Genomic DNA, 14,430 nt, shown 5'->3' on the forward strand with positions numbered 1-14,430 from the left:
TTCATATAAATTCACACAGACCAGTTCAGGAAGCCCAGATATCAAGCCTTCCCTTCCTTGAGCATTCATTATAGCAACAGCTTTGGTGGCAAAGGCATTTAAAACACAACTTTAGTCACTGAGCAACTCCTGCAATGGATTCCACTGGATTAGAAGAAAGTCATTTTTATAAAAAAGCACCAAGTAAAATCTGATCCCTCTAACATAACCTTCATCGTGCCCAATGTAAGATGGCTGTCACAGCAGAGGCTCTGGAGCACAATCCTGTAAGTACAGGCCTCTTGCTCCTGAGAGAAACAGAAAAAGCCAACTTGAACCAAGTCACTTTATTAGATGGAGGGCAATACGCAAAACACAAGAGAAAAGAGGGATGATATTTGGTACAGAGTATGAGAACTGTTTATCTAGATAGCCAAAGATGCATGCATGGCTGGACAGTAGAGTAGGAGTCCCACTGAAACCCACAGGGTGGCTCTTGGCAAGACTTCAGCTCTCATTGTCACTGTCCCCTAGGGTGTGCTTGTCAAAGAGGTACTCTGCCATGCCATATTTTGGTGCCCCCATCTTCCGCAGGTTGGTCACATGGTCACCCAGCTCTTTGATGGATTTCACCTGTTCATCCAGGTAGTGAGTCTCAATGAAGTCACACAACTGAAAGGGAGACAAAAGAGTTTAAATGTAGGCCTGAACAGAGCTTATCCTGCTAAAGCAGCATCTGAAATTCTACCAGTCCTCTCTAGGGAAAAGGAGAAGATGCAGAATGACAATTTTGAAGCAGAAGATACCCAAGATGGAGAAGCCTTTAGTTTTGCCTCAGCAATGCTAGAACAAGACCAGAGTGAGGCAGGCTTATGGAGGCACGCTTGCTCCAGAACTACAGTACAGTGTCAGCTCACAACATCCCCTCTCTTCTGCATTACAAGAAGAGACAGGCAAGTTTCTGAACATATTTAGAAGCCCCCACTGCACAGCACTTGAGTTCCATGAGGATTTACACCTGTAGAATGGTCCAGCTATGTTGTTTCTTTTAAAAAAAGTCCCTCTAACTTAGGCATGACACTCCCAAGAGTACTTTGATTCAGACACAGGCTAATTTCTTCCTGTTGCTAAGAAGCCTCAATCCAGCCTTGCCAATAACTTCCATCTGTGATGAAACCTGTGTTTTCAGACACTGTTCTGAAGTGTCAGGGCTTTTAACATTTGGAAGAAGCAGCTCCAAAATTTTACGACAAAAAGCCTTACAGGCATCCATCGCTTTAAAGGAAGAACTCATCCCCCACAGAAACAAGCCTTCTCCATAGAGCTTAATACACTCCTTCTCTTCAAAATGCTGTTCCCGAGAGCAACAGAAGGGTTTGAACAAAGCATCACACCTGCTGTTCTGGAAGGCAGGCCTCAGCCACCCTAACATGCTGCGTGACAACCCTACTGAACAGCTAGGGTACAGGCTGAGACCTGGGCCCTTCCCTTTGGAAGGGCTGTACCTCAGGGACACACGACTCACCCCCAAACCCACAATTAGGCACATACAAGTCCCCCCATCGCACAGCCGCATTCTCGGCTTCGGCATGTACTTACGTGTGGGTCATTCTTTTCAGTTGCCAGTTTGTGCAGTTCTAACAGTGACTGGTTCACATTCTTCTCCAGGTGCAGGGCACACTCCATTGCAGTCAGTCCATTCTCCCAGTCATCCCGATCTGGCTTCTAGAAGGGGAAGACACATGACCATATTTTCTGTAAGTATGCACACACCATTAGTGAGCAAAGTCTTTTTAGATCGATCTCAAAAGCCTGTTTAGACCAAGTTCAGGCATTTTGGTATCTTCAGAAGTTTGGTGGACACCCTGAACAGAAGTGAATACGTGCTCTAAGTCCCAGACCTGTCCTGTTCCCTAGATTCTCCTCATATTATAGTCTCCAAGCTCTTGTAGGCAAGACAGCTAACAGAGCTATCACCTTCCTCCCCCCATTATAATCTAATGGCTTAAACAAAGAAGGTAATGGGCACATTCTCAGAAATGAAGCAGTTAAGACACCGGTACAGGCAGATCCAGCCTTCAGCTCAGAACTGCTTAGTACAGTCTGGTGTTTACAAGAACTCAGACTTGCTAGTAAGCAAGGGAAGTCTTCTCCAGTGCCCATCACTTACTTTGTTAGCTATTTTCCCCATGAAGAGTTTCTTGCATTAAACTGGCCATATGACATTGCTTGTTATGGCTCACTGCAAGACTTCATAGCACTGTTTTCTTGAAGTCACTTCAGTTAGGTTATTTGGAAGAGCAGAAAGTAAGCAATCAGAAACTTTAGATTTCACATTTCCATGGCAAACAAGTCAACAGTTCTCTATGAAACAGTGTAGAGAACAGAGCAGGCTCTTGACATTAAGTTTAAGGCAGATGTACCAGTCATGTTCTAGTTAATCCTAAACCACAGGAAAGCACCTAAGGCTAGGCCTCCTCTTCTTACGCAGGAAGAACCTGTTATTACTACACATCTCTAGATTTTGGGCTGAGTGCCACGCACTGATTGCGGCAATGCAGCATGCTGATCTACTGTCAGCTGCTGCTCCTTCTGGGAAAGGACCCAGACTTCCAGCCTTTTTGCTGGAAAACATCAATGGTTCAGCCTGGGACCATTTCTGGCAAATTCCTCCCATTCCAGCCTGGAGACAGACCACAAGACTAGTTCTGCATTAGAGAGAACAACCCACAGCTCCACTCCTCACCTTGATGTCCTGCAAGAAGATGCGTCCACCCCTCTGATTTTGTAGCTTCATCAGTTTCTCAGCATGCTCACGTTCCTCATGGGACTGATGCAGGAAGTACTTGGCAAAGTTTTTCAGAGCCACATCATCCCGGTCAAAATAGTAGGACTGAAAAATAAGAATTCATACGCTCAGAACCACAGGCGTCACTCCAGCAGCCACACAAAGCCAAGTCCATGCTGTGACTTCAGATATGTCCTCTATCAGCCCTACTTTAAGATGGCTGGAGTCCAAGCTAAGGGTAGCAGTAGCACTGATGACAGCAAGGCAGCGTGGCAAAACTCTTCCCTTAGTAGCAAGTTATATTTTCCTGACTAGGATTAATTTTTAACCTGTGTCCCTACTGTGGACACCAGGGACACAAGTAAGTGGTATTTGTAGTTCAGTTGTGAGGATACAAATAAACCCCACAACCCACAAAGATACCTGTTCTTTGGAGCAGCATTCAAATGCCTTAAACACAGCAGACTTGAAAAGCCTTTTTCAAGAAGAAGAAATCTTCCCTGTTCCATTTGTTTGCCTGAGTTTGTTTACCAGTGATCACAAGTCACGGTTCTGACTTGCAATACCAGTTAAGGGCGGCCAAGAACTTCAAGTACTTTTGCAGTAAAGCTCCCATGCTTCACTGGGCTTACCAGGGATTAGGCTAGGAAGCACACTTTCTACTTCTGGTGAAAAAAAATTTAAGTCACATTTAAAAGACAAAAGATAAATTGAATAAAATACATATTCAACTGCAAACACAAGACCATCTTTCTTGAAAGCCCAAAAAACTGTAAGAGCAGTTAGAAGCCATCACACAGTTTGTTTGTTCTTTGGTCAGAGCCATTAGACAGGGTTCAATGGAAAGCTTTGTATCAACTGCCAGTTATTTACTAAACTACTACAGAATTCTCTGACCAGTAGCCTGGAGGTTCAAGGCAAGATGCTGGTGCCCGTGTACCACTGTCATCCACCAACATAATTACATTTAGCTTGTAGCTGAGGTTCAGACCTTCATAACACCACCGAAGCAAGCTGTACACCTACACGCCACAACATACTACAGTGTTGTTATGAAGTCTCAGGTTACCTGCGTGTCTAAAGCACCAAGATCGCTGCACAGAGGTCAGAGTTGCTGCTTGGACCAAAGTTATTCATCTCATCTATGGCTAAAATAGGAGCCACATGCCAAGCGAGACATGTAAGCACAGCGCCAAGGAAACCACGGATTCCTACACATTCACTCCAAAAACTACCAAGGAAAAACCTTGCCTCAGAGACAAGAACGCCTGTGGGAAAGGTGCCAATCGCTTCGTTAGTGAAACTCCTGCTATCCAGCCCAGCCCCGAGGGCAGAGCCGCTCGGAGGCTGCTGAGCTGTGCTGATAACGAGCCCGCCAAGGGCGACGGGCCGAGAGCGGTTAACGTGTAACTTCAGTCCGCCACCCAGATAAAGGTCTCACCTACAGAAAACAAGCGGCCGCCCCACCCCCCGGGGAAGGCTGAGAACGCCCCAGAGGAGGAGGAGGAGACGGCGCCTGCAGTTACCGCCCAGCACCCAGGAACCCCCCCCCGCAAGCCGGTGAGGAAGCCGAGCCACCCTGACTGGACCCTCGTCCAGAGCTCGTACCGGAGAGCGAGCAGGGCCAGCAACCGCCGCCGCCCCGCCCCAGCCAGCACCCCCAGCGCCTCTATCCCTTGCAAAGGCCTTCCCTCGTACCGCTATAACACACCCCCAGCCCCCGTGCCTTCCCTCCCCCTCCCCCAGGCCGCCTCACACACAAGCTACGACCCTTCCTCTTCCCCCCACCGCAGCAGCGCCCAGCTCCCTCCCAGGGGAGAGGTAGGTCCGCCCAAACCCCCTAGGCCGGCCTAACTGCCCCCTTAGCCGCCCGCCGCCCCCCCAACCCTGGCATTCCTGTGTAGGCCCGAAGCGCCTCTCCTCCCCACCCCGGAGGAGCCCCCCGCCAGGCCGCTCACCATGCTGAGGTACACGTAGGAGGCGTAGAGCTCCAGGTTGATCTGGCGGTTGATGGCGGCTTCGCAGTCCTGGTGGTAGTTCTGGCGCACCTGGGAAAGGGGCGCTGCCATGGCGGATGCCTGAAGGGATGAGCCGGTGGGTGAATCAGGTGGGTACAACGGTGGCGGGTGGTGGTGGTGGTGGGCCCGAGCGCGGCCGGTTCCGTCCAAGCACTGTTGACGCAGGAACCCGCTTCGCTCCGCCTCACCGACACGCTCTGCCCGGCGCCTGCCCCGCGCCCGCCTTTTTATAGTGCCGCAGCGTCACCGTGCCCCGCCCCCGCCGCGCGCGCCGAGGGGCGGTACCTCCTCCACCCCTTCCCCGCCCTTCTGCTTAGACCAGCGTGACTCAGCACCTCCTCCGCCGGCGCGTGCCTCGGGCCCCGCCCCTCTGTGGGCAGGCTCCGCGCGCGCGCGCCTGTTTCTTAAGGGCGGCGGACTCCATCATGGCCGCCCAGCCGCCCTCGTGGTACCGGCCGGCGGGCCCGGCTCTCCTCAGCCTTCCACCCCGCCACCCTCCCGCCTCCCGCCACAGCCTAAACCCGCCAAGCCGGGGGCGTCCCTCGGCCGGAGCGCGGGGCTCCCCACCCCACAGGGAGCGAGCGGGCCTGGGGCAAAGGCCCAGCCAGCACCGAGGCAGAAACGCGCTTGTTCGCCGATGACAAACAACGTAGAGCCTTTAAACCTTACGAGTAAACGCTCAAGCTGCTCAATTAATACAGTGTTGAGAAGTGAGAAATTTGTGGCGTGGTGGATGGGGTTCTTTCACCTTTTATATATTATGAAAGCGCTAACTGGGATGCGAAACCAGTATAAAAACCCAGCTGGGTGTTAGCGGCAGCTGCCGGCTCCGGCTTGCCACCCCAGCAAAACAGCTGGTAACTCTGTGGCGAGACCTGGTGCGTGTTCAGACTTCCTCCTTTCAGTGACCAGACTCTCCTTTGGATCCTGCTCAAAAATGCTTCTAAGAAGTGTGAGAAACAATTAAATAAAGGTGAAAATCCTCGGTTAGCCTGGTGAGCCAACCAAGCAAGAACGAACACGTGCAGCTACCATCACTCTTCAACGTTTTTCCAAGTTATTAACAGGCACCTGCAGCTCTTGCTGTTTGCTGATGACCTGGGGAAGAAAGCACGCCGGACGTTAGCACCAGTGATGACTAAAAGCACCGCACACCAGAAAGCTGGTGAGAAACTAACATTTCTTGCCCTCAGATGTTCGATTTGCTTGATGGTGAGATTTAGGATAGGAGCCTACAGTCAGTTCAAACATAATGCTGCATAACAAAGAGGTAATTCAGAAATCAAAGGTCAAACAGAAAAAACAGCCTTCTGATAACGAGATCGTTATTTCAGCTGCTTTTAGTACTACCATAGGCATTCAGTTTGTGTGGTCATTTATTTTCAATAAACATTGGATTCTTTTACTTTCTAGTTTCTGAGATTTTAAGCAGATTACAATTTCAACCTTGAGGGCTAGAAACGTCCTACTTAAACTGAGATCATCCCGTAGCACCGGGCTCCCAAAATCTCGGCTTTTACTAAGACAATGTTAATGTTGAAATGCATCAGAAATATTAGAAGTTATTGAGCCCGCAAACTCAGATTAAATCAATTTTCCTCTAACCAGTTCTTTCTACAAAGTTTTATTCAGTCTTTCAGCCTTCCTGGTAATGTGTGATTTCCCATGCGTGACACATAGGTGTGTGTCTGTCTGCGTGTAAAGGGCAGCGCAAGGCTCGTGTCAGCACAACGGCACGTTTAGAGGCGCTCTGAACACCTGAAGGAAATGGGCAGCCTATGGCTTCCTTTGTTTTACTGTTTTCTGTTGCTTCTGTCGGTTAACCATCAGAAGTAATTAAGATCTGTAAGTTAACGTGGGTCATACCCACTTCAGCAGCCTGCCAGGTACATTTGAAATCCCGTGTTCCCCTCCCACACAAATGCTTATGTAAGGAGAAAAAAAAAGTTGTAACTGCTGGGTGGACTTGCATTGCTGTTCTCACACTGCAGTGTTTTCACCAGCATTTGGCTGAAGAGGCTTGCCAAAAGTTGGGAGCTGTCCTCCTGAAGTCCAGACTCACGCATAACTTGACACTCTACACTGGCAGTTTGTTGCCGAGCGTGTTTCAGTATTCCACAAAGACTAACCTTGAGCCTACAAAACACTAAACCGCTTCTTTCACGTTATGTTTGCTGTTCATGCTCTTTCCACCTCACCTTTTTGCCTGTGACTGACAAAGGCGCACTCGGAACCATGAGAAGAAAGTTGCCCAGCGGCTTACAGATTGCAAGCTATAACTGTTTTGTTTTTTCCAGTCTCATCCTGACCAAACCTGCACAAATCCTCGTTGCATTGCTTCGTGCAGCAGCACAGTTTGCAAGCAACTGAGCACAGAGTCCGTTAAGAATAGGAATATTTCCTCTGGAGTTGGACAGTCTGTGTCACCCACGATTAAATGTCATTAAGACAAGGGAAATCCTACGTTTTGCTTTCTGGATCAATTGCAAGTTGCACAAACATACTCATTATCTTTGATGACGGCAGATTTACGTGGCCAGAATAGGATACACTGGGTCGTACAGCCTTGTGTCACGATATCATGGTGACTAAGTGTTTAGCACTCTGGTCTTACGGGAGTTTAGGTTTAGCTATACCCAGACCTCTTCTGCTGATTGTGCAATTGCCTCTCAAACTACTGTCACATTATCGTTTAATTTTGACTTCATACTGATTTTAATTTCATACTCTTATCTTGTGCCTTTCTTCCTGAAGAATGCATTCACAAGCATTCCTGGGAAGAAGCCTGCTAACACATGACCATCCTCAGGCTGGACTTCCTATCAAATGACATTCACATTCAGTAACAATAAGCTCATTTTTTGCATCTGATGATGTTTCACACACTCCTTTCCATCATATTATTTTCAGTAGCTAATAGTTAATTGCACGCCTGACTATTATTCATTAAACTGTTCAGATTAGAGGGGAGGCCCTGGCCTTTCTCATTCAAATCCAGTGGATCAAAGATGCCGGTGTATGCAGGAAAAAGAGCCTGGTAATCCAAATTACTTCTTTCAGTACGCTTTTACACACAGACATCACAGCTGCCCAGGGACTGATCCATCCTCTCAGCAGAGCGCATGCGCAGCATTACTTTGAATTCACGTCGGCTCTCAGCTGCTTCGTTGGCCTGAAGGAGAGGCATGCTTCATGCTGCCCACAGGCAAAAGTCAATGTATTGTCTGCCTGCAAAAGCTTCAAATTGTTGAAGACAATCTCTGTTTTCCCTTGGACAAGATCCCATCAGAAACAATGGAGCAATCTCTCTTGTTTACAGCTTAGCTATTACACACAGACCACAGGCCCGAACACCAGCCAGTTTAGGGACAGTAACGCTCAGCTTCCTCACGTGACAGCTAGAGAGGACAATTTAAGTGTGCAAAAAATAACCTAAGCTTTTTTGATGGACGTTTCCGCATATATACAGGAGATGATTCAGTCAGGGAACTGGCGGACCTAGATGTACAAAAAATCCACCAAGCCTCTGTCTGCACACACCTCAGCGCAGAGTATCGCAGCACGGCGGCACCCATCGCCTGTGTGCGTCTGTGCGCACGCATGCCTGCGTCTGTCTGTCTGTCTGCCTGCCTGAGGCAGTCCCAGCCTGGGCCGAGGGTACGTAGTCGTTAGTTTGGGAACCCAGAGGAGGGTTTTAAGAGGGTATGACACATGGTATGCTACTGAAAAAAGGGAAAGTTTCTGTAACTCTTACACCCACTGTAATCATACTGACTCTACCTGTGCCCTTCTTGAGCATGATCTTCCCAAATGATGGCAGTGATCTTACTGTGGGCTGATTTGACTGTTTAACTGTTTAAAACACAACTTTTAAACAGATACTGGACAATATTTGCACAAAGGAAATTCTGACCTTGTCAAAAAAGAAGCCAAGTCTTTGCTGATATAGTCCCTGAGCAAAAACTTAGCATGTGGCTTAGGCATCCAGGTGGCCCTTTGACGAGAGGGCTCCCTTAACGTGAGCACAGGGCTCACTGTGGCTGAACAAGCCAGAACGTTCAGGAATACACAATTCCAACAATACAAATTCATTTATCACGTGTAAAAATGGTTCCTCTCTAGATTTAAAATGCTCGCTTTTTGCCATGCTACTTCAATGGCTAGAAGATCTGAGTTAAAAAGCAACAACTGTTCCAAATCCAGTAAGAGAGAGAGAGCTGAATATGCCTCAAGTATTACATCAACAAAAATAGAGTAACCTTTTTTCAAAGCACAAAGTCCTGTAACTAAGATAAACTGTGCATCCAGTTAAATATTTGTTGTGGAGAACTTCCACCCACAAGCTTCAGTGTAATTCAGCTCACAGGCTTTATGTAAACACAAAAGCAATCCTAAACTTGGCTCCAAGGTTGATCATGTGTCTGGAAATCTGACACCGGTCTCAACCATGAGTTTTGAAAGCCATTTACTAAAAACATCTGGGCTCCACTTGTTCTGTAAGAGATCCCAAAAATGGAATCGCCATTAACTGCAAACTCCTCCTCTAGCTCCTTGGGCAAAACACTGTGCTTTTTCAGTCATTTCTTTCAGGTGCCCAAATTTCTACGTGTGGGAAACCCGGGTTTTAGGCAATGGGTTTTCACTGAATACTTAAGACACAGAATGCAAATGACTGGGTTACACGGAACAGCTAGTTCCTGGAAACACAGTCCTAAGACAGAAAGACATAGCATATTTGAAGTTACTCTGGGAAATTTGCTTAGGAGATGACTGAACGCTAAGCTGTTCTGTAGGAGAAAAGTCCCAAAGACAAAATTATCTGTAACAGCCTGTAACTACAGAATTTTGTAGACAAGTAATATAAAACCTGTTTTAGACAAACATTTTCTAAGTTGTGTTACCGTTTTTTTTTTTTCCTCTGGAACATTTTTGCGCACAGTCAGTCAAAATGAAATGCCCCAAGAGAATACAGTTCTCTGATTTCTTCAGAATACCCTTTTCATCTACTTTTTCTTCTTTGACATGCCTCTAAAAATGTGCTTTGAGGCAAGAGAGTGAGGAAGAACAATGTTAATAATACAATAATTCTGCCTACCCGGCATGGCCAGCAGCAGAATGTGGTGAATTTACTAGCATGTATCAGCCCCACTTAACCTAACTTCAAGGGTGACTCCACTACCTGTGGCTGATAATTTCTAGGTCTCATCCCAACGGCAGCCTGTGCACTGGGCGGACATACCGTAGCTTTCACAAGACACATTCGCCAAGCTGCCAAAGCCACGATTAGTTTAATGTTGGCATTCCACCACAGGCCACAATCCGCAGCATTTGCTATACTGTCATCATCCTCCTGTAGTGTGATCCACTGTTTTCCTCTCTCAGATTTACAAAGTCTTAAAGACAAGGGAGTGGGTATCGTTGTTCCCTCTTTCTGTTGTTCTTAGCTTTTTCCTCAAACGCTGAAAGGCTGGGAAAAAAACACGCTTGCAAATAGAACCACCCAGCTAAAGTCAACAACTGTGGGGAAGTTTCTCACCACACCAAAAATCACCTCCTTCCTACTGTGAATTCCCCTGCAAAACACTGCTAAGCATTCAAGCCTTCATGAATGATCGGGCAGCTTTTGTTCCGAGCAGGATACACAGGCGAAACATTGTTTTTTAAAGATGAGGTTTCATTTGGTGATCTGTCAAAGAGACAAACTTTAAACAGATGTCTCTCCCCTCCTCTATCCCTCAGGCTGTCAGCTGAGGCCATCGATTAATTTTGTGAGGATGCACAACAGTACGTCTTAGGCACACGCGCTGGAGTTGGCACACAAACAGCCCTGCGCCTGGCCCCACATGCGGCACAGGGAGCCCACATGCTCCCAGCACAGTGCCATGGCGCCTTGTAGGGTTCTCAAGCCAAAATAAGTGGTGGCACTGTACTTGGTCAGCGGGAGACAGAGGCTGGTGGGGGAAGTAAGGCAGCAGTAGAGCAGCCCTTAAAAGCTTCCCTATCCCACGACTGTGCCCAGAACCAGGCTATCCATCTGTCAGTGCATGCTCATATTTGTAATTATTGCTCATCCCTGACATGCCATTTTGACAGTCCGTGTAGCATCAAGTTTGAACAGACCCTATACAGCATTAAGCCTCCCAGAGTAGGTGGTGTTTGCTTTTATATTTAGCCACCCAAAAAAGGGGCGGGTGGACAAATGCTTTCAAGCATGATGAGAAGAAACAAGCTTTTACAGGGAACTGGCGGTTAAACACCAGCTTAAAGAATATGCACGGGCCCGATAAAGCACCACCACAAAAACCAGCAGTGGCCCATGTCATGATCTCTCTCGGGCAGGACGTGTTGATGGGGATGACACCTTCGAACTAATTTTGTTGAGCAGGTCCCTCCAGGAACTCATTTCATGACTTATTTAGAGGAAATAAAGAAATTAGATCATCTTAGTGGCTTAGAACTGGAGGGATTTTCTCTGTTGAGGCAAGGGATAGGTTGGTGGGAGCAAGTAGAAAGCGGAAGGAGTTTTCTGAGAGTCTGTGGGAAAAGCTGCTTCCTGCTATGCTGTAAAGGGACTCTGAAAACACCCATGCGGTTTACGCAGCTGAGATGCAGCCACAGCTCCACAGGCCCCACACGCACACCCACCTGCACACCTTTCCTGCTGGGTGTTATTTCCTCCTAAGCCGTGTCCAGCCCCTCGCCGTCAAGGTAAAACTATTTAAAAACAGTTCAAGGGGCTCAAGTTGGATCTGCTCCTACATGTGCTACCTGTGGAGCAGCCAGCCAGTGTTGAAGACCGGAGTATTTGCCCCCACAAAGTCACCACCGGATGAGCCGGACACAGCTCCTTCCCCAAGCAGCTGGTGGGAAGTGACCCGCTGCTCCTTTGCCTGTGCCATAACTGCTCCTGCCCCACATGCTGAACAAACGGGGCAAAAGGAGAGCCAGACCTTGGAACCTGGTTCACCCTTTTCAAACTTAATCCACGACAGCATTTGTGGAAAAAAAGGCAACAAAACTGGACAGAGAGAGAAATAAAATGGGGAAAATAGTCAGCAGGCTCTACTGGGGCAAGACCTGACCTGGATATTAATGCACAGGATTGGATATGAGGACGACATATAAGTCGTCATCTTCAACTCAACAGATGTTGGACCATGCCCACAGATAGCAACATTTCAGCAACCACTAGAACAGTTAGAGAACAGGCCACCAGCTCCGTGCAGTCGGCTAGATAACACGAAGGGCAGCTACAGGAGTACGCGCTGCTGTAGAAAGGAGTACATAAAGTCCTTAGCAATCACACCTGGCTACTTCAGACTGTAGCACTAGCTGTGTTGGCAGATGCTCTGCTGAACAGACCAGGAAGAATCATTAAACCCAGGCAGGCCACTAGCCTCTTAAATCATGGCCATCAGCTAACGTTGCCCTGTGGTTTTGGTCAGCATGGTGGAAAGATATTCCCACTAAAAGCTGTGGTTATCGGTCTCATGTGGTAGCAAATGATGGCAGTCTGCGAGGCTCTCAGACGCTTCTAGGGTAGCAGCCAGCTTCAGGTCAGGTTTAAGACAGCCAGAAGAATGCTCTGCCTGGTCCAAGGAATCAGTCCCTCCCCTCAGTTGCTCTGCCTTATGAGTCGTCCTGCTCAGTCATGCATGGCCACACTGCCCAAAACCTGTCTAAAGAGACAGTGATGACAAAGACTGAAACCAGTCAAATCAGGAACTTTCCAGTCAGACAAGAGGAAAAAAGATTTCCACTCCAGACTTATTTAGCCCAGGCTGGACTCCTTGCCTTTCGTTTGATGCTCTTGGTTCCTTCTAAAAGCCACTCTGAAAGGGACACAACCCACAGGACAGCAGTAGGCTCGGAGTAAAGCTACACCATGCAGCTGAAACACAGCTTGAGGCTGTCGAAAAGGGGAGACTGCATTCCTCACACACACACACATACCTTATTTGCCTCTTTTCCCTGTCTCCAGCCGCCCTGCTTACCCCACGTTAGCCTCAGCGTTCATCAGGGCCTCTACGGGCCAGTTCAGCTCACGAACCTAGCAGAAAAGAGAAGAGGAAAAATGAACCCATTTTGGCCAGTTTTCAGGGTTGGCTTGGCCGATGGATGGGTGTGACAAGCTCCAGAATCGGGTGAGAGCAGGACAGCAGGTTGCTAGATCCCCTCAAGCATTCAGGTTATGCTTTCATGCTGAGGGGGATGAGGGGTGCTGGCCAAGCTCCGCAGCAACAGGAAGGAGAAGGTAGGGAGACATAAGTGAATTGTTTCAGATACCACAGCCAGATCCCTGAGAGCTGGTATACACCCTTCCTGAAAGCAGAGGGTGCTTTGTCACACCTGCCGTGGCCAAGACATGCGCTGCCAAAAACTGCATGGGATATAAATCCTGTGCCTAATTTGACCAACGTACCTTCCTGTTTGGCCAAGCCATCTGAATTTCTGCCGGCTGTCACGATCCCACCAGCACACCTCCACAAATGAAATTAAAGTTTCTGTTTTGTGTGTGTACAAGCCAAGAAATGAAAAAAAGCAACAACAAAACGGGAGGCAAACACAGCCTGGCTCATAGGGGTCAGTCGGTGCTGGCCTGCGATACGCTCCGATGGCAGCGAGGCGCTGAGCACGCTGCGGTAGGACCTTCAGCGTTGCAGGGCAGGTGGAGATGAGACACACCGAGGAGACAGCTCACAGCCAGCCATTCCTCAGACAGGGACTCCTGCTGAAATGGCAAAGGCTGAACACCTAGGATTTGGCCAAGACGCCAGGATGCTAAGCAGTGAAGATGTTAAATCAGGCCCAAAAGGGAAGCACTGTAATGAGGTCTCTTACAAAGCATTTCTCCAGGCAGGAGGTGCGGATTGAGCAACAGGCTGACATCAGCTAAAACAACAGGATGGTGGAGGGAGTGGCTCAGATGCTAAACCATGCGGATGTTACTTAGGATACCGTGTAAAACGTCATTTCTGACTGGGAAGAAATATAGACCAGAATTGCAGCGTTGTTACTTAATCCAGGAAACTTTGTCAGTGAAGTTCAGCTGTATGAAGTGGCTCAGCATGACCATGCAAAAAACTACCAGCCTTTTACTGGAATTCAGAAGCAACTGCATCCCCAGCCTTAACAGCAAGGCTTAACTAGCTGTGAAGGCTGCCTGGCTTAGGCAATTCCTGCTTCTTTCCCTGCCCTTTTAGCCTCACTATAGCAGAGCTTCCCTGGAAGAAGATGCTGTGCCAAGTCCAGGCCCTTGCCCAGCATGCGCTCCAGCCCTTGCTCACTCATCCCGAGTGCCTCACTTTCGGAAGCAAGGGTCAAACGGATTTGCCATCAAACCTCGTGCTTATTTAACTCCCACTCTCATCACACACCTCTTTGATCAGTCAGTTCAGATCTGCAGATAAGGCAAAGGCTGTCTCACTGTGCCGTTAAAAAACAATTTGGGATTTAAGATACACAATGAGCCAGAACTGCCCATATATACTTTGCCAGCGGTTATGGCTGGTCTAAACAGCAGACAAGTGACATTTGCTGATCCTGCTGTTGAGCCAGAGTTAGCATTAGGGCAGCACAAGTCCCTGCAAAAGATCTCCACTATTTCTCTACCTTTGTTATTTGCCCAGAAGCTCACTTGTTAAG

At 48.1% G+C, this 14,430-nt stretch overlaps 1 protein-coding gene and 1 long non-coding RNA gene across 2 annotated transcripts; both read right to left on the bottom strand.

Moving 5' to 3' along the window:
- Nucleotides 1–311: 311 nt before the first annotated feature.
- FTH1 (ferritin heavy chain 1) lies at nt 312–5,553 on the bottom strand. Its single transcript, XM_075095043.1, has 4 exons — nt 4,726–5,553; nt 2,726–2,872; nt 1,579–1,704; nt 312–651 (listed from the first exon to the last, which is right to left on the bottom strand). Exons 1-4 carry the CDS (start codon nt 4,834–4,836, stop codon nt 487–489), a joined length of 549 nt encoding a protein of 182 aa, XP_074951144.1. The 5' UTR covers nt 4,837–5,553; the 3' UTR covers nt 312–486.
- Nucleotides 5,554–5,815: 262 nt separating this feature from the next.
- On the bottom strand, nt 5,816–13,303 carry LOC142058013 (uncharacterized). Its single transcript, XR_012660839.1, has 3 exons — nt 13,208–13,303; nt 12,780–12,835; nt 5,816–5,883 (listed from the first exon to the last, which is right to left on the bottom strand). It is a non-coding gene; the product is annotated as an uncharacterized LOC142058013 (long non-coding RNA).
- Nucleotides 13,304–14,430: the final 1,127 nt, after the last annotated feature.

The sequence above is a fragment of the Phalacrocorax aristotelis genome, chromosome 5, assembly GCF_949628215.1.
Source record: "Phalacrocorax aristotelis chromosome 5, bGulAri2.1, whole genome shotgun sequence".
Classification (NCBI taxonomy): Eukaryota; Metazoa; Chordata; class Aves; order Suliformes; family Phalacrocoracidae; genus Phalacrocorax; species Phalacrocorax aristotelis.

Coding starts and splice junctions, on each gene's coding strand:
- FTH1 (XM_075095043.1), bottom strand. CDS start 4,836: ATGGCAGCGCCCCTTTCCCAGGTGCGCCAGAACTACCACCAGGACTGC. Junction 2,873..4,725: donor CCTACGTGTACCTCAGCATG/GTGAGCGGCCTG, acceptor CTTATTTTTCAG/TCCTACTATTTTGACCGGGA. Junction 652..1,578: donor CTGAAAAGAATGACCCACAC/GTAAGTACATGC, acceptor TCTCCCTTTCAG/TTGTGTGACTTCATTGAGAC.